At 46.9% G+C, this 22756-nt stretch overlaps 1 protein-coding gene across 2 annotated transcripts in view; it reads right to left on the bottom strand.

Moving 5' to 3' along the window:
* Positions 1–18016: 18016 nt before the first annotated feature.
* Rheb (Ras homolog, mTORC1 binding) overlaps positions 18017–22756 on the bottom strand; it is a 42551-nt gene continuing 37811 nt past the window's right edge. For both annotated transcript variants that reach the window (XM_027428422.2, XM_027428420.2), the window contains 4 exons: positions 21107–21163; positions 20964–21011; positions 20271–20352; positions 18017–18529 (listed from right to left, as the gene is read on the bottom strand). In XM_027428422.2, the coding sequence (XP_027284223.1) occupies positions 18437–18529; positions 20271–20352; positions 20964–21011; positions 21107–21163 (280 nt within the window). In that variant the 3' untranslated portion in view covers positions 18017–18436. The remainder of the gene's footprint in view (positions 18530–20270; positions 20353–20963; positions 21012–21106; positions 21164–22756) is intronic.

Below are 22756 nucleotides of genomic sequence, written 5' to 3'. Positions count from 1 at the left end.
CTTTGTGGTGTATTAGTCAGGGTTCTCTAGAAGTCAGAACGAGAGAGAGAGAAGAGAGAGAGAGAGAGAGAGAGAGAGAGAGAGAGAGAGAGAGAGAGAGAGAGAGAGAGAGAGGATTTCTTACACTTTCTGGATAGTCCAACAATGGCTGCCTACCTATTGGCTGTTCGGCTTATTAAACCAATCACAATGACATATCTTCCCAGTGTTCAAAAAGATTATTCTACAGTTTACCCTTTTTGTCTAAATAAAAAAGAAAGGTTTTAATCCTAACACAGTAAAACTGTATACAATAAGAACAATCATCAACTAAGAATTGTATTTACAATGCAATTATATTTGGCATATTTGGAGAAAATACCCCATTATTTATTTATTCTAACTTGATGAGTCCAAAGCTCTGTACCTAATTTCCCTTTTATCATAACTAAGAAAAGCAGCAATTGTACTACCTAGTCTTGGACTCCATCAAAGACTCCAGAAAGATATAATATTATCTGAGTAAATAGGAAGTGCAGTGCAAGCCACTTCCAAACCTATAGAGATGACAGACCTCTGGATGCCCGGACAGCCACCCAAAGTTCCTTTGTAATGTTGGAGCATCCGATCTTTAGTCTACAGTATCTAGAGTATGTGGCAGACTCTCTTTTTTTGTTTTGTTGTTGTTGTTGTTATTGTTGTTGTTGTTTGAGACAGGGTTTCCCTGTGGCTTTGGAGGCTGTCCTGGCACTTTCTCTGTAGACCAGGCTGGTCTCCAACTCACAGAGATCCACCTGCCTCTGCCTCCCTAGTGCTGGGACTAAAGGTGTGCGCCACCAACGCCTGGCCTGGCAGACTCTTTTACTCTTTCATGAAGTAGGAATTTTGAAGGACTGCCCCACTTTACCTTGGCAAAGTTAGACTTTTTGCTTTGTGTCCTTCTTGCCTAGCATACTGTCAGTAGTCAAGGCAAGAGCAGTTTCTTGCCCAAATAGCTAGCTTTGCCACAATGAAAGCAAACTCCATGTGGAGGTTCTTCAAAGCCCACCATCCTTTTATGAAGTAAATTGTTGTTCCCAGGAGCAGATGTGTCTCACTGTCATGAAAACTCTTATGTTATTAAAACATTTTAAATGCCATATTCTGTAGGTCTTTGAAGTGTTTGAAAGTCACTTATCTATCTAAAATATAGTCCTGTTTGACCTTAAAAACATACCTAATATGACTACAAGTTTGATTGTTATAGGTGACTAACTACTAACTTGTATTTTGTTATTATCTTAAATAGTAATAATAACTTTCAAGGAATAGAAATTTACATTACATTGTTAAACAAGCTGCATAGGTACAATACCTTAAACAAAAGTAGAAACACATGTGTAGTATGTTCTATCAAAAATAACCTTAAATTTGTATCAATAATCAAAATTCCATACCAATGGAAAATATTTCTAAGTAGTGGTTGTTTAGAAGTAGACTTAGCAATCCACCCCTTTTCCTCATCATTTCTACATTATACCCCCCATTATCTCTCCAGAAAGAGATCACCGAATCTAATTTCCTTTGCTCAGTATCCTCCCTGGCCATGACCAACAACAATTTGTAACCAACCCCCCTAAACAATGACAGGTATCCATAAGCCATCACTTCACCAAAAACATCCACCTCATCTCTTGGGAAAGTGGGTGTTGTGTTCTCTAGACTGATTCTGTTGTCTGGAGGTGCTGACATCTTTAGGGGACCCTGAGGAAACTAGGATGGTCAAGTCCTGGCTAGAATAGTCTGTGAGACTGGACCATCTCAGACAGCAGCCTTGAAGCTGTTCTGGATGCAAAACTCTGAGGAAACCGCAACAGAGTTGCTTTGAGAGGCTGGGTCACCTGAGCCACCCATTTATATTGGTGTCTGGTCCTCTTGCTCTGAAAACACATAAATTTTCAAAGGTAATATACATACATGTGTTAATACATGTATGGACTGTGGGTTGTACAGAAGCCTGCCAAAGATGACTTTTTGTTTTATGTTTGAGCAGGTAAAATATACACCACCCGTCTTGTAGTTTTTCTATGTTTATTTCTCGTCTTTAACCAGGATTTTCAGGGGGTCTTCTCCAATTAAATCTGATATCTATCAACATTGAGTGAACCCACAGCCTTTTGTTTTCTATGGAAACAAAAGCATAATCTCTCCCCAAAATAACATATTTTTTGACTTGTATATTGAACTTAAAACTTTTTTGTTGCTGTTTTTTTTTTCTTTTTCTTCCCCCCCCCACAGGGTTTCTCTGTATTGCTTTGGAGCCTGTCCTGGATCTTGCTCTGTATAGACCAGGCTGGCTTCGAACTCACAGAGATCCGCCTGCCTCTGCTTCCTGGGTGTTGGGGTTAAAGGTGTGCGCCACCACTTCCTGGCAGCAATCAAAAAATTTAAAGTCAGCTGGGCGGTGGTGGCGCACGCCTTTAATCCCAGCACTCCAGAGGCAGAGGCAGGCGGATCTCTGTGAGTTCGAGACCAGCCTGGTCTACATAGAGCGAGTTCCAGGACAGCCTCAGGGAAACCCTGTCTTGAAAAAAAGAAAAATTAAAGTCAATTCAATACCACACAGGATCCAGACTCTTTGTGTATTTCCCTCTCTCTACATACCTTAAAAAAACATTTACTTTTCTCTTTAAAGACTTTATTATTTATAAACTATATTTATGAGTATTTTTGTCCATCTGAATCTGCTTTAATGCATATCTGTAACCTTTTCTGTCTGCATGAGCAAAACCTTAACCTGCAGCACAGCTTAGCTCATGGTGCACTGGCAGCTGAAGCCTGCAGGTTTCTGCAGATTTGTCTCTGTACCGCAGCACACATGAGAGACTGCATGACTAGGGAGCCTTGTTTGGCCCCGTTTTTGTTTGGAACCTTTTTTTAAAACACTTTCTCAGATCCTATATAGAAATACGTGCCTGGATGTTGGGAGTCTATAACTGTTAAAGATGTGTTACATTTGTTTATGATGTGAATTATTTGTTTAATGATGCAAAAATGTGTTGTGTTCTTTTGTTACATTTGTTTAACTCTGTGAAGCTGTGTTACTGTGCCTATCTAAAACACCTGATTGGTCTAATAAAGAGCTGAATGGCCAATAGCAAGGCAGGAGAAAGGATAGGTGGGGCTGGCAGGCAGAGAGGATAAATAGGAGAAACCTGGGAGGAGAGTTTGAGGAGCAAGAAAGAGGAGGGAGAGGAAGACTACAGAGACCAGCTACCTGGCTACATGGCAAGACACAGAGAAAGAAGCAAAGAAAGGTATACAGAAATAGAGAAAGATAAAAGCTCAGAGCCAAAAGATAGGATAATTTAAGAAAAGCTGACCAGAAACAAGCCAAGATAAGACCAGGCATTCATAAGAAAGAATAAGTAAGACTTATTCTTTATTGTGATTTATTTGGGAGCTAGGTGTTGGCCCCCAAAAGAGCCAAAAAAACAAAATAAAATGAAACAAAAACCCCACCAACTACAAGCTCCCAAATTATGACATGGAGACTTATTATTAATTATGAAAGCTGGGCCAATAACTTAGACTTGTTTCTAACTAGATATTACAACTTTTTAAAAAATATTATGTATTTATTTATTTATTACAGTGTTCTATCTGATACATATATATGCCTGCAGGCCACAAGAGGGCACCAGATCTCATTACAGATGGTTGTGAGCCACCATGTGGTTGCTGGGAATTGAACTCAGGACCTCTGGAAGAGCAGCCAGTGCTCTTAACTTCTGAGCCATCTCTCCAGTCCCTAGATCTTATAACTTAAATTAACCTATATATTAATCTACATGCTGCAACGTGGCTCATGGCTTGTTATCTCATCTCCTACATGTCATGCTTCCTCTGTGTCTGGCTGGCAACTCCACCTTCCTCTTCCCAGTGTCCTCTCTGCCTCGAAAATCTTATCTAGCTATTGGCCATTCAGTTTTTTATTACCCAAATCACAGTGACATATCTTCACAGTGTACAAAAAGATTATCCCACAACAATTGTCATGTGTAGGGCTGGAGAGATGGCTCAGTGGTTAGGAGCACTGACTGTTCCACATCAGGCAGCTCACAACTGCCTGTGAGTTCAGCTCCGGGTGATCTGATACCCCTCTGACACCTGCAATAAGTAATAAGAATTAAAATTTAAAAATAAAATTCCATTATTTTTCTGTGACACTGCTTCTTATTGCAGTTTGCGCTGGTGGAATACAATACCCAGTGAGGGTAATTTATTAATACAAAGAGCAGAGATTTTGTGTGTTGGAGTTCTGGAGGCTCCCAGCATGCTCGGGGCAGAAGGACAGCATGGGTCTAGGTGCCTTGGGGTGCAATCCGGCTGCCCAGCAGGGCGGCAGCAACCAATGAGTTAACTAAGGTGGGGCAGGGATGATTGAAGAGGGCGAAGCACAAGGTTGCTCAGGGTCTTCCAGCCTGGGGATCCACCCGATGGTCCCGAGGGCCCAGCCTGGGCCTTTCCACCTACAAGCCATCAGGGCATGAATACAGGAAGGAAGGAAGAAGGAAGGAAGGAAGGAAGGAAGGAAGGAAGGAAGGAAGGAAGGAAGGCAGGCAGGCAGGCAGGCAGGCAGGCAGGCAGGCAGGCAGGCAGGCAGGCAGGCAGGCAGGCAGGCAGGCAGGAAGGAAGGAAGAGACACAGCAGACACTTGTAAGCTCTGCCGCCAGGGTCTGCTCTAGAAGGACAGCCTGTCTGAGCCAGCTGGGAGCCGCGTCCCTGACCCCCTCCACAGTCAGCCCCATGTCCCCCACTTCCTGCTCCCCCCTATTCTAATGCAGAGAGACAGCTCGAGTCTTTCTCCAAGGTTAGGGGTCAAGCATCTGCAGAAAAGGACATAGGACTTGTCAGGGGAGGAAAGTCTGGACTGCAGTCTTGGAGGACAGTGGTCATTATCCTTCGGATACTGCAGGATTTGGGAAATGACAGGTGCTGAAGCCTGCCGCCTCGTGGTGATCTCAGTAACTACATCCTAGGGAAATTACTGAGCACAGTGTGCAAGACTACCACAGACTGTCTCTCTGTCCAGCGTCTTTCTGAACATCTGTCCCATCTGTCCTTCCTTTCGTCGTCACTCCCTCCCTCCCTCCCTCCCTCCCTCCCTCCTCCCTCCCTCCCTCCCTCCCTCCCTCCCCTCCCTCCTCCCTCCGTCCCTCCGTCCCTCCGTCCCTCTTCCCAAGACAGGGTCTCACCTTGTAGCCCTGGCCGGCTGGAGTTCCCTATGTACAATAGATCTGGTCTGCCTAAGGCAGAGGTTCTCAGCCTTCCTAATGCTGCCACCCTTTAATACAGATCCTCATGTTGTAGCGATCCCCAACCATAAAGTTATTCTTGTTGCTACTTCATAATTGTATTTTGCTAGTTATTAATCGTAACGTAAATACCTTTGTTTTCCGATGGTTTTAGGTGACCTCTGTGAAAGGGCTGCTAGGTTCCCAAAGGGGTCACAACCTACAGGTTAAGAAGAGCTGAGTGTGTCTGGGGTTCCTACATGCAGACATCTTGAGCTTTAGTTTGCATGTAAGGCACAAATTTTAGGTCAGCCTGTGAGTCATTATCAGATGAGAAAGTGTAAACTTAGACAAAGCAGAGAGAACTGAAGACGCAAGATTGAAAACAAGAGCTTGAATGGAGAAGCTTGCGTCTTCCCAACACAGCAACAAGCCGGAGTGATGGGAGCTATAATTAACCACAGAGGTAGAGGCAGGAGTCTTGTATTCAAATCCTCACTCCCATGCTTGTTTGCAGTGTGACCTTGGGCATGGTGGTATCTGGACCTCAATCTCCACACCTGTAACAAGGGGAAAACAATCTGTATCTCACAGCACTGTTGAGCAAATCACTAAGCCTGGCTGCAGGGAACACCTGAGGTGGTGGCACAGGCCTTTAACTCAGCACTTAGGAGGCAGAGACTCTCCCCAGGCTCCAGATTCACTGAAAGACCTGGTCTCAGAAAATAAAAACTATGAAATAGGTGGCGTTGACGCCCCTCTTTAATCCCAGCACTCAGGAGGCAAAGATAGACAGATCTCTGTGAGTTCAAGGCCAGCATAGTCTACAGAGAAAGTTCCAGGACAGGCTCCAAAGCTACAGAGAAACCCTGCCCTCCCCCCCAAAAAATGAATGAAGACACTTGAGGCCTGAGGGCCTCAGTGCCTCTCAGCTCTGTGGGGAAGGGCCATGTGAGTCCTCCAGTCCCTGCTCAGTGCTGTTGTACTAGACTCCTGGTGATGCTGTGCAGATGAGGGGCAGAAAACCACAGAGGAATGCTGCTGACTGGCTTGCTCACCTTCAGCTGTCTTTCTTACAGCTCAGGCCCGCCTGCTTAGGAATAGTACCACCCACAGTGGGCTGGGCCTTACCCCATCTATTAGCAATCAAGAAAATGTTCCATCAGCTTGCCTATGGGGCAGTAGCAGTTTAGTAAAGGTTTCTCAGTTGAGAGTCCCTCTTCCCAGTTGCATCAAGTTAACAACTACGATGAGTCATCCCAGGTGGCTCCCAGGTCTGAGCTCCTGTGAAATTGAGTGCTGTATGAACATGAGAGTGTAGATCATCCCAGGGACCCCTGTGAAACTGTCGAGCATCAAAGAACAGTAACAGCAAAATAAAATTATTCCAGATTGCAAGGCACTTGATTTAGCACCCCCCAGACTGTCACTAAATGCACCAGAGAAAGAAGTACACGAGAGGGAGCCAGATGGAAGAGGTGGGATTTGAGAGACAATAAAGCCCAGACAGTGGTAAAATATGCTGGTCGCAGCTGGCTGGTGCAGTCTTTAAAAAAAAAAAAAAAAAAAAAAAAAAAGTCTGTTCATATAAAAGGGGAAATTAAAACTATGGAGTCTAATAAACCACAAGGAAAAGGTCTTCTTTAGTATGTGGTGTTGTGGGGTGTCAAACCCAAGGCTTTGAGTGTGCAAATGCTCCCCTCTGGGCTCCAACCCCAGCCTCTGAGATAACTATGTTTCTAAATGCAGTTAAATGTGAATAATAGAAATTTGAGGTTTAGCTGGGCGTTGCTGACAACACGCCTTTAACCCAGCACTCTGGAGGTAGAGACAGGCGGATCTCTGTGAGTTTGAGGCCAGCCTGGTCTACAGGCCCCAAAACAATATAGAGAAACCCTGTATCGAAAAACCAAAAAGAAAAAAAAAGAAAAGAAAAGAAATTTGAGGGTTACCACAATAAGGACTGAATTCCAAATGGGAAAGGAGACTTTACAGATGCCTTCATCAGCCAAATGGAGTGTTAGGAAGAGGAAATTAAAAAAAAAACAAAAACACCAGGACCGATGAATGGCACCTGTGGTGGATTGAATGAGAGTGGTCCCCACAGTTTCATATGTTTAAATGCTTGGTCCTGAGGTGGTAGAGCTGTTTGGGAAGGACTAGGAGGTGTGGCTTGTTGGAGAAGGCCACTGGGGGTTTTGACGTTTCAAAAGCTCACACCATTCCCAGTTAGTTCTCTCTGCCTCAGTTGTGGATCCTGGCACCATGTCTGCTCGATAGCTGCCAGGCTTTCTATCATGAGGGTATGGACTCCAGCGAAGCCTCTGCAACAGTGAGCCCCAAATAAACGTTTTCTTTTACGTTTCTTTGGTCAGGGCGTCTTATCACAGCAACCGGAAAGTAACTAAGACACCATCTGAGTTGGGTCTCTGGGACCTACATGGTGGAGGGGAGAACTGAATCCTGGCCTTGTGACCACCACAGGAAGACTGTAGCATGCATAGCCCCCAAAACATGAAAAACAGGCAAAGGAAGATGTAATAAAAAGATAAATAAAATAAAATGTTTTGTTTGAGACATAGTCTCGCTGTTTGCTCTGGCTCACCTGGGTTTCTCTATATAGACCAGGCTGGCCACAAACTCACAGATCCATTTGCCTCTGCCTCTGCCTCTGCCTCTGCCTCTGCCTCTGCCTCTGCCTCTGCCTCTGCCTCTGCCTCTGCCTCTGCCTCTGCCTCCTGAGCGCTGAGATGGAGGCTTGCATCACTAAGGCTGCCAGAAAAAGATGACAAACTTTGGAAGACTTTTGGTCACCAGACAGGGGTGGGGTGGGGTGGGATGGGTGGTGCAGTGCAGGTGCACAGCCAGGGACTGAGGTCTGCAAGCTGCTTTTCAGACTGAGGACACCCAGGATCCCAGGACCTGAGAATGGCCGTGAAATGACAGGACCCCGTGCCTGCCTTCTTCATCCTCTTCCCTTCTTCCTTGGCCCGTCCCATCCCTGCCTCCTCCTTCTCTCCCTCCCTCCCTCCCTCCCTCCCTCCCTCCCTTCCTTCCTTCCTTCCTTCCTTCCTCCACTCTTCCTGCCTCAGCACTAGACAGGGGATATGGCGTATGTGAGAATTTATTGTATGTCTCCTTCATGCTGTCCTTCCCAAGGGGGAAGCTTTGGCCTTCCTCTTGTTAGTTGGCAGATTTGTGTCACCAAGGAATTCCTCTGGTCACTCATGGGCAGGGTTGGCGTCTGGCAGCTCGTGCCACACCCTGTGTTTGTCCTTGCAGTGTCCCAGTGTCACTGACCCCTGGAAAGTGATCTGGGGTCACCCTGACATGCCATGATTCCTGTCCTACTGTCGTTACCCAGTCCCTGGCTCAGCTGCCTGGGAAGGGGCGAAAGAACTCTCACCCATGGGTCCACAGTGAGGTTCCACAGAAGGCAGGAAGGAGAAGGACCCAGCAGTGATTATGCGCACTAGAAACCAGTGCGCAGAACGGGCTCCATAGATGCAGGTGCCGTTCAATCGGCCATGGAAATCCCAGAAATGATAAGTCTGACAGGACTGCTGTTCATTGTGGCTCTGTGCATCTGGCAAAGAGAGCCTCAACTCTTCCTCCCCAAGCTCAGGACTTACTGCAGTTGCAGGATGGGAAAGCAGGAAACTGTCAGCTAGGGATGGTACCAGGAGCAGGGAGGAGGACCAGTACCTGACACAGGCCTGCATCACCTGCACACTTCACCATGGGGCTCAGACTTAGAAAACCCTCGTGGCTGTGTCCTCTGAGGGTGGAATTTTGGCCCCTGCTGTTACAAAGTCACCCTTGGGATCTGTGAAGGCCCAAATAAAGAGTTGATAGTCTTCATAAAAGCTGCCTGTAAGTTCCTGAAAAGTAACCTAGGTGGCCACTGTCATCATGGACCTCAAGCTGCAGGTGTCATCTAAGCTAAGCCCATGGGAGACTAACACGTATTTCTCTCCATGTGACCCCCAAAGGGTAAAGCTCACGGGCAACTGAAAGCCAGAAGAGCTTGAGGGCTTGTTCCTATTTCACTCTAGTTCCTCAAGCAGGGGAGGGAGAAGCCTAGGATGCAAGAGGGTTTCTACCTGGCAAGTCGACAGTCCCTTTGGTGTTGTGTTTGGAAGGTGGAGCCTCTCAGAGCAGCGCTTATGAATTTATCATAAGGATGCTTCAGGCCCACGAGTGACTGGGAAGTCAAGGATTCCATGCAGGGTCACCTCCAGGGTGTATACAGCCTAGGCAAATTTTTTTCTTGCAGGACCATAATCTAGATGAACAATTTGAGTCAGCACAACAGCAGCACCCTGGTGGCCCAATCCTGGATGACCTAGACCCTGGTCAATGCATGGGCTGGTTTGCTAGGGTGTCTTCCTCGAATGAGCCGTAGGGCCCAGTGAATCACGTAGGAGGTACAGATACTATGCTGCCTGGGGCATCTCGTTAATGCTGACCACCCAGGCTATGTGTGGGTGAGGATCAGAGAATGCTCACAAGACCTCAGGTTAGCTCAGGACACCCCACCCAGTAAGTATCACCATCAGCCCCGAGCTCAGCAAACAGCGGGGGACTTAGAAATTGCCCAAAGTGGAAGGAGGCAATTTGGCAGCATGTGGAGGTGGGGTCCTGATTCCCGAGGTACAGACACAGTGCCTGGGCTGGGCAGAACTGACTCTGAAGTCACGATCCAGCACAGCCATGTCCCAGGAGGGGCAAAGCCAGGGCTGACAGGTGTCCTTGGGACACACTGACACTAGGTAGGAGAAGGGATGAGGAGAGTTGTTATACCTGGCTGTGCCAGATGACATACATCTGTGGTCTTGGCATTGGGGAGGGGTGTGGGATTTTGAATTAAAACTATGTAATGGCAAATGCTTCCCCACTGGACCTGGAAGACATCTCCTAGGCAGGAGTGCATGCCTTGATCAGAGCAGACCAGCAGGAGGCAAGACGGACACTGGTCAGAACTCTTGGTCAGGACTATGTGAGCCCACAGGAAGACGCATGCTTGGAAAAGAGTGCTTCCGCTTCCGCCTTGGGGATGGGATGCTGGCAGGGAAGCCTGAGAACAAAATACAGCCCACAGCTCTCTCAGAACCACCATCGTCACACAGAGAGCCTCCCCTTCCCTCCCAGCCTCAATGCCCCCTGGGCTGGAGATCCCAGCCCCTGGTGTCTTTTGTTACAGGGCAGCTTGAGGGCACAGCTTGTTACTGTGGAGGGGTTGACCTATTTGCACCTGGAGTGACTGGCAGGGGGATTGCCCACCATGCTGGATGTCTTCCAGTTCTGGGGCCTCTTTTCAGATCACTTTCTACTCCAAACCTGGAGAAGGAAGCAGGGAGGAGGAGAACGTGAAAGATATCACAGGGTGGCAGCAGGACATGGAGCCCAGTGCCACAGGCAGCAGCTGTCACTGGAGAATTCAGGGTACAAGTTGAGCCTCTGGCTGCCCCGTTGGGCTCAGCTGCCCTGTCTCCGGCTTGCAGTTAAAGAGATAAATAGTAACAAAGCTCGGAGGAAGGGAGAGACGCAAAGGGTCCAGTGATTTCCCCGAGTCTGCCATTCAACGGGCTGAGATGGAGAGTTACATGGGTGTGTGTCACTAAGCAGTCCTGGTTTGCGTATGGTCCTGCCAATTGTCAATCACTGTCCTCCTCTGGTCTCTCATGCAAGGTGGACCCACAGGTTGTTGGAACTGTTGGTATCTTTTCTTGAGAGGCGAGTTCCTTCTCTTGACTGTTCCTAGCTCTCGGCTTTCTCCTGGATGGGGCTTCTGGAGAATATTTTAATTAGGGGAAATCACTTGGCTGGCCTGGAACTTGCTATCCTAGACCAGGTAGGTTAGCCTTGAACTCAACTGATCTGCTCGCCTCTGCCTCCCAAGATGAAAAGGCATGCGCCATCACTGACTAGAAATTTTAATTTTTTGAGGGTCACTGTTTCAAGTTTGGTAGCTGAAGGGAGGTACACAAATGTGTCTCTATTTCCTCTTTCCAGGGAGGTGACTTGACACTTTCTGTGGCAATGTCTGCTGGGTATTTGCAGATAACATATGTGCAGGAGTTCAGAGATGTAGAGAAAGAAACTGGGGTGCCAGGACAGGCTCCAAAGCTACACAGAGAAACCCTGTCTTGGAAAACCAAAAAAAAAAAAAAAAAAAAAAGAAAAAGAAAAAGAAACTGGGGTATCTTGTCTTTATTAGTAGGAAGTAGCAGAATACACACTGTCATGGCAGCAGAGCCACCAGATGGGCAAGAGGCTACAGACACTATGTGTCAAGAATAACTGGAAGGAAATCGCTTTGAAATTTAAAGAGAGGCTGGGCAGTGGTGGCACATGCCTTTAATTCAGGCAGACTGTGAGTTCTGGTCTACAGAGCTAGTAGTTCTAGTACAGCCAGAGCTGTTACACAGAGATACCCTGTCTTGAAAAAACACCCCCCCCCCCAAAAAAAGAAAAATTTAAAGAGAAAAAAAATTTCATTAAAAAATCAATCACTTATGTTTAATTTCTTCTGGGGGACACTTTAATCTAGTTTTAAGAGACAGCTGGGACCACCTGGACTCAGACAAGGTTACATTTCGCAGATGGGGAAGCAAAGGGGAGCAGATTGCACAGTTGGCAGCCACAGCCAGCCCAGGCTGCCTCTTCACACCTGGCTTCACACCAGGTGCTCCAGAGAGGCAGGAGACTGGGGCAGCTCTAAGCATCACTTTAGCACTTTTTGCCCAGCAGTTAAAATGCAGAGAAGGCTGTACTGGGCAAGCTCCTTCATGGCCTAAGATGCAAACACATGGGAAGGCCGCCTGTTGGCTACCTCTCCAGCAGGCTGCTGGAGCATTTTAGGGTGATGGTTCAGGATGCTTGCCTCATCATCTAGGCCGTATAGAAAGGCTGTAGACTGACTGTGGTGCTAACTTACCAGACTCAGCCAGTTCATAGGCAGTAGGGATGAAAAGACAAAGATACCAGGTGGCCTCTCCCTGCTCGGAACAGGCTGGCCCTGCGCAGGCCTTTGGACAGCAGAAAGAACTATGTGAAAGGTCTTGATTACTGGGACTGCAGTATTTGGAATCTATGCTGTCTCTTGTGAAGGTAGGTAAGGTGAAAATCATAGCGCCCTGGGGCCAATGGTGGCTCAGTGGGTCTAAAAGCACTCACTGTCAAGCCTGATGACCAGGGTTTGATCCGCAGTGGAGGGGTGAACCACTCTAGAAAGTTGTTCTCTGACCTTCATACACACAAAGTAGATAAAAATGTAACAAAAAGTTACACTAAACACAAGAGGGTCAGTGGCAGGCACTGCTGTCCTCACAGCTAGTCAGGAGGCTGAATCAGAGCTGGGTTCTGGGCCAGCCGCTTGACAAACCAACCAATCAAACTTGTGGGAGCTGACACGGGACCCCAACACCATCACCCCGCTCCTCCTCCAGCAACTGCCGCTTCCCTGATGACGAACCAAGGTCTCATCAGCACAGCTTGCCTAAGTTGGTGGCCCTTACTGGGACACATTCTACCGCATTGTAATAGCCATTGGTTGGGGACTGAGTTCGGAAGGCCAGCACATCACTGGATGAGTGAACAATGGAGACTTGTGTTTCTATTGCCACTGAACAGAGTCTGGTGTTCTTGATGCGATGGGTCAGACTGGAACGAGGGGTTTTCCTCAGCCTTTGTAAGCTTGTGGATGTGGAACTTGGAACAAGCTCAGATTGCTGTGGGAAGTCTGGAGTCACCCATCATGGTTCACAAACTTGTGAGGACTGAATTCTGATGAGATTTCATGGTGGCCATCAACAGTCACCTATGAACTATGTGTCAAAGGCTCTGGACAATCCCTGGCACAGTTTTATGGAGAAAGAGCAGAGTACAAAGGAGTTGCCCAAAGGCACACACCAGATGCAGAATTGAGGTACTCTGAGTCTTTCTTAGTCCAGTTACTGAACTAAGGGGCCTGGGTGTCAGGCTCAGCTATATTCAAACATGGTACAGTGAAAACAATGGGCTAAGAAGGGGAGATCTCTGCCTCTGGACCTTTCTGAACTACAGGCCTCCCCTCAGTAAACAGCGAGGTTACCTGAGCCCAGGATTCTCTCAGCCTGGTCCACATGAGCTGCAAAAGGGGCAGACAGGAGGAAGGAGGCAAAAAGACCATTTTGCTTCATGCAAAACCTTCCCTTTGTGAGATGGGAAGGAGCTAAAAGCAGTTTCTGGAATGTTCTGAAGAATCCTTTAGAAGGCATTCAGCCTCAAAGGTGCATAACGGAGCTGGCCTGCCACCAGCCTGCTCCTCTAGAGATGCCTCGGGCAGAGGCACTCGTTTCTCAGGCCCACAGGCACTATGAACTTTTGGGGGGACACCCCTCTTCAGAAGAAGCAGCAGCAGCAGCAGCAGCAGCATATTCTGAGTCCCCTGAGTATCTTCCAGGTCTCCGGACAGTGCTGCCTTCTGAGTCTGTTTGTATCACCCAGGGTAGTGGGCACCAAGTGAGGAGAAGCCTTTCCTTGTGAGGAGATAGGAGAGGGACCGTTAATAACTGAAGGCCGAACGGTGAGCCAATGGCAGGGCTTCTTACTTCAGCAGCAGCAGCTGGAATTCCTAGAACCTGCAGAAGGCTACAGAGGGTTGTATACATTCCCCAGGTGGGTCACCATAGGTCATGACTGGCCTCAGTACCCAAGGGGAAGGTTGGCAAGAACTGATCCCAAAGTAGCCTTCCTGGAAATCTGAAATGATCAAACCAATGACCCTGGGTGTGGATCCTCGGAGCAGGAACTTTCGGGTCATTGGTTTCTTATGTAAGTGATTTCTCCCCAAGTAAATTTAACCTGTATTTAACCAAATCCTGTGTATCTTGATCTCTACATGCTTAATCTGGAGCCCGCTGCACAGGGGTGCTCTGTCTCACTCCTGGTTTTCTGTTTTGTTCTTGAGACAGGGTTTCTCTGTGTAGCCTTTGCTGTCCTGGAACTCGCTCTATAGACCACGCTGTCCTCGAGCTCAGGCATCTACTTATCATTGCCTTCTGAGTGCTGGGATTAAAGATATGTGCCAACATATCTGGCTTTTGTCTCTCCTATTTTTAATAAGCAATTACAAGTCTGGTGAAGGTATTTAGTAATGAAAGTGTCATTTCAGGACAGTAGCAGCAGAAACAAGGGTGAGTGAATGGAGCTATACACACAGCTTGCTTCCACTAGCTACTGAAACCAAGTTGGTATTAATGTGAGTTGGCGTGTTAGGATTAAGATGCTACTTATAACTCTCGGGGTAAGCGGAACTGCAGAAAGACAGCCTAGGTACTTGAAGCAGTTCAGTACAAAGTGCCTGAGTCACAGCTTCCAGTGTATGGCAAATGAGGAGGAAGAAGGGAGGACACTGTGGTCTAGTCACAAGGCACATGTTTGCAAGGACCCTGACAGTGACCAGCTCTGACATCGGCTGTTCTGATGAAACACCAGGGCTTGAGCACAGCAAGGGCACTTCCGGTAAACGTGGAAGCCTCTAAGAAGAGACGACACTAAAACCTAGCAGCAGTGGGGAGGGCACACGCCAGTTCCAGGCCTGAGCCTGTTTTGGGTGAGTTTAGGGCCTCCGAAGATGATGGTTAGTCTGGATTTGGCATAATTACTGGTGAAGGATTTTGAGTGTGTGAAGGGCGTGTGGATGCAAGTCTGGGTGGGTGAGCTGAGGAAGAGGGAGAACACAGGCAGGACACTACAGTGGCGAGTGGGACTGGGAGAGCAGGGCAGAGGCCGGAAAACTAGCTGGTGAGCACCTGTGGGAAACGCACCCCTTCCTGAAACCTTAGAGGAAAAAGCAATGATGACATGTTAGATCGCTGGCTGGGTATGGTAACACACCTGCAATACCAGCACTCAGAGAATGGTACGAAGACTGAGTTTGAGAGCAGCTAGGGCTGCATAGCAAGATACCCAAAAAAGGGAAACGACAACAAAAAAGAAAACACTGAAACACCCATGTAGATAAACCTAGAGTGCAGAGATGATGGGGACAGAAAACGCAAGGGTTTTTTTTCCTTCTCCTCCTTTACTTTTTTTTTTTTGTTATTTTGAAACAAGGTCTCCTTCTCCTCTTTTTTGGAACTATGTAGTCCTGACTGGCCTTAAACTCAGAGGTTCTCCAGCCTGGGGCATCAGTTAAAACTACGAAAAAAATAAAATCAAGGTGAAGTGTGAGGGCAGGAAAGGCCCAGGGAGAGACTGAACAGAGCAGCCAACAAGACTAGTGGACCAACAAGTCACTGGAGGACACCAGGAAACGTGGTACCACAGACCAAACAGACTCAAACTCAGCAGCCCGAAAGTGTGCAATGTGACCACCAGGCCAGTAGAAAACACGGGCATCTGGGGGCTCTGAGGCGACAAGCATCTTTTAAGGGAGCATATGCAGGGAGCTGGAGAAGAGATGCCAGACCTCGGAGGGAGCAGCAGATGGCTGCTTTAGCAGAATTCCCTCATGTTAATCTTATCTTGTAATGTGATTTTACTTGTATTTTGAAATTCAATTTTGAGCTGTAAAATATTTTTAAACATAAACTTAGTCTTACATTTGTGCTTCCTGTAGCTCAATGAATCTAAGATGACTTTCATGGGCCACCAAGATAAACATTACCTTTTGTGACACAAATTTAGCTAGAATGGTTGGCAGCGAGCCCTAGAAAGCCTCATGTCTCTTCAAGCCTCCCCAGGACAGGGATTACTGGTTTGTTGTTATTTTGTTTGTTGAACTGGGAATCTGATTTTAGGTCCTCATGTTTGTAAAAGTACTTTACCAACCCAGCTACCCCCCAGTCCCTACAAGACATGTCATTTGTGACAGTCCTTACTGGCTGCAGTGGTAAATGGAAGAGCTCTCACACCTTGGGCAGTGCCCACAGACCTGGTTACCATTCTTCATTAAGTCAGCTGTGGCATTTGCTTGGTATTGGAAATGGCGCTGTGAAATTTTAACTGGGAAGGGGCTCCATTTACAAAGCAAGCTCACCTCAGGGAAAATTGTGGAAAAGGGGGCAGAAAGAACCTAAGAGGGGACGGGTGCTGTGAAATGCTGTCTTCTAGGCAGGACACGGCCATTGCTCTATGAACTCAGTGCACTACAGCTGCCTACACAAGATCAAGGCAGTAGGATTAGCTAATATCCCAACAGGCAGCAGTAACTAGACTGTCGTGACCCGGCGTGTCTCAGCTTTAACCCACGACAGCCATGAGGGTCTACCTGAGTGGGGGTGTGTGGACCTGGAAGCTCCTAGCAACCCAATGGCGATAAAGATCAAACACAGGCATCTTGTCATCTTCAGAGAGCTCTTAGTTCCATGTTGTAGAACTAGAGTAATTTCTTTATTAGCCATCTTTTCTGGTGTTTCTTAACCATCCTGCCAATACCACGAGGAAAACCATTTCCCTCTTTGTTCTCTCTCTGCTCTGGCCGCTCGCCTCTCACTCCTAACCTTCCATTCTCACAAGTTATTCACACACCTCTGGCTCCTCCGCCCAGGTGAGGGCCTATTCAGATGCTTAGGCACATACAGATGCAAATAAGAGGCCATGGTAAACAGTGGTAGCCTTACTGGCATTAACAATACAATAGTGGGCCGGAGCTTTCCGGTGCTCCATGTTTAGTGAAACCAAAGGCTGGATCTCAAAATATTCCATAGTGGAAAGATTTTGGTCCCCCACACTAGACTGGAGGAGGACACGGTGTGCCAGAGGTGTCTGGGGTGGAGACAATCAAGACACGCTGTATGTGAGTATGCAATTGTCAAGGAATAAGAAAAAGAAAAAACAAAAACAAAAACTAAGAACAGGAAAAAAAGCACACTCAGTTCTAAGTCTGACTCACTGACCAGGTGGAAACTGGCACGCTATTAGAATTCCAAGAATCCCCTTCTTCAAGCCTTATCTTCACAGGGCAGGAGGAAAGACGATCTTACCTGCTGCTGAGAGCCCCACCATCTAAACTGACAAGTGTGCTGGAATGATAACAGGCACGTTTTCTTTTTTGTTTTCCCCTTCATTTTTCAAGACAAGGGTGTCTCTGTGTAGCCCTGCTGTTCTGGAACTCACTCTGTAGACCAAGCCATCCTTGAACTCACAGATGTACCTGCCTCTGCCTCCTGAGTGCTGGGATTAAAGGTGTGCCCCACTACCCCCAGTTCAGGCACATTTTCTAAATCCTGCCTTGTCCAATGGGACACCAAGTTAGCACAAGGATGGATGAAATGTGTCATGAACCATTAGGAAAAAAGAGTAAACAATGCTGTCAAGTAATGGCCAATCCTCCCACTACCAGCTCCTACCACAGTTTAGGACCTGTGTGAAAAAGGACAGAGCAGACACCACAGAATAACAATTCTGATCAAAGACGCCCAGGCCACTCAGCTTCTCTGATCTGCTAGAATTCATCCCTAGCATCTACTGGCAAGTACAAGCCTTGGCTGCTAGCCTACTGGCCAGACGCCACACAATCAGCAAGTGTCCACCCTGGTGGCTTCATCCTCCTCCAGTTCTTGGGACTTACACAGAGCCTCCTGAGTGCCAGGAGAGAAACTCCAGAGTATGATTTCTGTTTTTGTTTTTCCAGGTAAGTCTGGCTAGCCTGTAACTCCCTACCTGCCCCTGCCTCCTGAGTGCAGGGGCTAAAGATACATATATACCATTTCACCTCATCTCACCCCCACCACAGTTCTTGCTTTAAAAGCCAATCATGTAGCAGAAAAAAATTAAGGTTTGCAGCTATTTTATTTACAAGTATACATTTAACACAATGAAATAAACACTGATATATTGAAGCCTAGTTAATAGTAGTGTAACATGTCTATCATTTTGATGATTACATTATTTTAAACAACAAACTACACTGAAAAATTAATGCCGATAAAATTCTTGGTCATAATATTAAGAAATACAATATATAAATTGAAAATATGATTGTTTAAAATTTGAAAATGGAAGTGAACTCATTTGGACAGAGTCAGACGTTAACATAATCTGAAAGGGGAGGACCTCTGACCCAAATGACATCTTTCAGGTTAACAGAAGAAAACAGAAGCATAGTTTTATCTTCAAGGATGACGGGCAGTTTGCTTCTTCAGGTGGAGTAAATTCCCAGGTGTCTTCAGGCTCTGCAGCAGAAAGAATCATCACATCACCGAGCATGAAGACTTTCCTTGTGAAGCTGCCCCATCAATCTTTTCTGCTTCCAAAATTATCCTTTTAAAAACATCAACGGCAGTCTGAAGAGAAGGTGAAAACAACGACAGCATTAGTTCTCAGCAGATTATAGCTGCTCATGATAGCCTCCCTCCCGAGGAGGGGGCCACTGACCTGTCCTCAGGTCCACATGGAGGTTCCAGGCTCCCAGAGCCTCACAACCCCAGGGCCTTCCTCACAGCAACTAGACCAGCTTCCACTCTGCTCTGCCCCCCACGCTCCCATGACACTCTCTGGGTATTTGGGGCCCTGCTCCACTCTGGCTGCATTTTCCCTTGTAGACACCCCTGCAGTTCTTTTCTTCTTGCCCTTCCTGCCCCTGCAGTCCTACCCTTCTCTCGGCTTCCCCAAACTCCCAGCCTAGACTCTTTGCTCACCCCACCTCCCTGGGCTGCTTCTACAACTGCCTGCAAGCCCTCAATCACCCATGTTTACTCCTCCTAGGCACCATACCCACTAATTACAAACCTGTCTACTCAAGTTCTAGTAACCCCCCTCCTCCCAGTCCCAGTCTCCCATTCTCTAGCGACTGTCACCCCAATCTCAGTGTTTAGTCAAACTCTTGTTTTATGTGCCCCACCACACTAACCTCCTAGCTCACAGTCCATGATGCTAAACCCTGCAGACCTGGCGTCTCACTCCTTTGTATTCCTCCTGTTCTGTGGCTAATCACTTCTGCTCTTTTCTGTGGGTTAGCTATGGTCTCACAGTACTGAACCCCTCTACTCAGAAAGTGTCCATTAGCATGTCAACACTGCTCAGCCCAGGGGAGCATGTGCCACAGCTGCCCACATGGGGGACCTATGGGGGGGTAGGGGGAGAAGCACGCACACACACACACAGACTGGACACCTTTGATTCAGTATCAGGTGACTCAGCTACAGTCCCCCCCTCAGCTTACCTCAGCAGAGAAGGCTTTGAGCCCTGGCTCTCCCATATCTTTCCTCCCTGACCCTAGCTGATGGTTAAGCCCTTGCTCTGTAATTCACTGGGAAACAGAAGTTGCTTGTACAAGAGAACACCACACCTACTTAAATAATACGGACTACCAGAGAGCGCAAGGACACAAGGGAGGCAAGACGTTTTAAGTCTAAGGAATGTCCTGCCTATGCTTAAAGAAGCAGAAGAGAGAGGTCTATGTGCAGTGACTGGAAGCATAGCACAGGACACCACACGCTAAGGCCTTGCATGCACTAGATTAGGCTGAGACGTGTGGTTTGCAGCTTGAGGAAGATCAAGCACCCAAGGGGAAGAAGAACTAGGGGACGGACACAGGAGAACAGCACGGGTACCATGCAAAGTGATAAGCGTAAACCAAAGCTATGGCTAAAAGGAAGCAGCAGTTCTGTGAAGCCTTCTAGTACAGAAATGACTCTCCCCTTAGACGGACAGCTGCAGGGCTGAAACTGTCAACAAAAGGACTCTTAAAATTAGTGCTTAAAATAACCATGCATCTGACTCACTTTCTACTGAAAAGGGACATAGTTGTAATACAGTTAAGTCTCCTTGTGTGTATCTTATTTCTGCTCCAGCCTATGGACACAGACACAGTAGCAATAATATGCTCACAATAAACATGCCCTTCTCTGTAGAATGGTTTTAAGCAGAAGATTATCAATCTTAAAAATATTAGACTCTCAAGGGAACTGGGATTGACATGTAAAAGAAGCTTGTTTCTAATTTAAAAATAAATAAATTAAAAAAATATCAGACTCTTTTGTAACTAACGAGGCTGACACAAAATAAGCTTTACAAACTATATACCTGATTTTCCTTTGCAGAAGATTCCAAAAAAGCTGCGTTCCAAGATTCTGCCAAAGCTTTCCCTTCTTCGTAACTGATCACCCTTAAAAGAAGGAAAAAGAAAGCCTTGACTCTTTGACATGTAGAACAGCTACGATTATTTATCAAGCAGCCCCACTCTGACCCATTCCACCGTGAAGCAGAACTGTGTGCTTTCCTTCTACTGTCAGGAAGTGACAGGAGCTGTAGTCCCGCCTGAGCTGGAACAGAACAGGCAAGTTTCAGGGTCATCTACGTGCCAATGAGCTCTTGCAGTTCAGGGAAGCAACTGCTTTCCAGTACTGCAGCATCAATCACGACAGCCATGCCATAGGAAGAGTTTAAGCAACTCAGGGCCCAGGAAAATCCCACCAGGGCCACCAGCCTAGGCTCCTCCCAATGCTCTGCCCTGAGCTCCCTGCACACGGTGTTCCTGCCCCTGTTCATCACTGTGATCACAACCAGTACACAAAGTACTGTATGGAAACTGAATAATATCTGTCTCAATAACTAACCCCAAGGGAATCTCCCGGTTTGCTCCTCATTGTCAACAAGTGTGGCATTTGTACGGTATATTGTTTCTGTTGTACACAGTGACAAAACTTTGGCCATGAGAAAATAATTTAAAAATGGTATTTTGCTGACTAAATCGCCTTGGACTTAAGAGCTACATACCTTTCCATATGCAGGTCCTTCTTATTTCCAACCAACATAATAGGTATCCTATTAGAAGAGACAAGAGCAGAGGTAAGTCAGGTCCACCATTCCCAGCTCAAGAGATGCTGGTTTGCGGTTCTAGAGAGAGACAGGCTACTTACTGCACTTTCCCCACCATATCCAGCAACTTGCCATGGATAACTTTAATTACTTCAAAACTACAAAACAAAAGCACAGGAGCAGATGTCATTTTAACCACAGATGATACTCAGTGATCCTTAGTGTGACTATACAAAGTAAGACAGGTTCATGCGTCTAGCACTGGGCTGACAAACCACAAGAACATGGACTTGATCCTCAAACTGTATCCATTAAATGGAAATCTGTAGAGCTTTTCGCAGGTAGTGTTCCCTAGTGATCAGCCCTGTTTGCTTTCCTTTCTTGTTTTTGAGGTAGTCTTGATGGAATTTGTTACATAGACCAGGCTTGGCCAGTTCTGTCTGTCTCCCCAGTGCTGGCATTAAAGGCATGTGACCACGGCTGGCTCCCCTCCTTTTCCATGAACCATTATTCACTGGGTGATGCTAACCCTGGATTTTTACTGTCATCGACGTGCTGATGACCCTCAAACATGTCATAATGATTAACTTAAAATCACTGCCACAGTGGGATCATTCACACCTCTGACTACTGACTAATGGGCACAAGCCATTCCTACCCTCACTCAGAAAACGTGGTGTGAGCACCGTCAGAACACACTGCATTACCTTTCAAGCTGCCCAGGACAGGATAGCCTTCCACTCCTCTCTGTGGTCCCTTAGCCTGGCTCTGTGCTTCTTCCCATGGCTGGCTTCCCCCTGGATGACTCTCAAGTCCTAACTTGACTTCCTTTCCTTCTGTCCCTTATCCCCTCTGCTGGGCCTCCAGCACTGCCAGACCATCCCACTGAAATGTTCTCCCCCTTGAGATCCAAGTCTTTACTTTATGGCTCTTTCTTTCCTCAGATTTATTTTTAAGTTATATATATATATATATGTGTGTGTGTGTGTGTGTGTGTGTGTGTGTGTGTGTGTGTGTGTGTTTGTGTGTCTATATGTGTGGGTGTCTGCATAATCTAGAACAGAGCACTGGAACCCCAGGAGCAGGAGTTACAGGCTGCTGTGGGCTACCCAATGTGAGTGTTGGGAACTGTACTTTGCAAGAACAGTGCACGCTCTCTAGCCTTTAATGGCTCTTCTTAGACTTGCTCACCCCACATAAACCCACAAACTCTCACAGCTCTCATTCCCTTCTTAAATTCTCTGTCACAGTACCACTGTCAAGAAACTTAAGACAGCCCAAGCTTTGAACAAAGACTGCTGAACGCAGCATCACACATACTGTTACTGATGAAAATTAAACTTTACTCCATTGAAGTTCACCAACAGGACAGGGCACCCCCATTTCTACAGGCTGTATTTGGATCCACAGTTCCTTTGCCTACACTGAATGAACCCATGAGAAACAGCTGGAAGGCTGGGACTGGGTGAGAGGCAGTGGGGACCAGCTTTCTTTCTAGTAAAGGTACTTTCCTCCTACCTCCTGGTGAGAGCTGGCCTAGTGACTACCTAACAATGAGCAGGGCACAAACATGGTATTTGGTACCATGGAGGCTAGGGCCTAGCTGTCTTCATTTCCATCGTGCTGCAGACTCTGATCCACTTTGTGTGCTTGTCCTCATGGGAGAGTTATTTAGTAGAGAAATGGGATGGCTTCCACCCAGGAAGAAAATAAGAGCACCATCCAACACTAAAAACCCACATGCCAAGCCT

The sequence above is a fragment of the Cricetulus griseus genome, chromosome 8 (assembly GCF_003668045.3).
Source record: "Cricetulus griseus strain 17A/GY chromosome 8, alternate assembly CriGri-PICRH-1.0, whole genome shotgun sequence".
In the NCBI taxonomy this organism is placed as follows: Eukaryota; Metazoa; Chordata; class Mammalia; order Rodentia; family Cricetidae; genus Cricetulus; species Cricetulus griseus.
The sequence above is the reverse complement of the archived record's forward strand: the minus strand, read 5'-3'. Positions and strand labels throughout refer to the sequence as shown.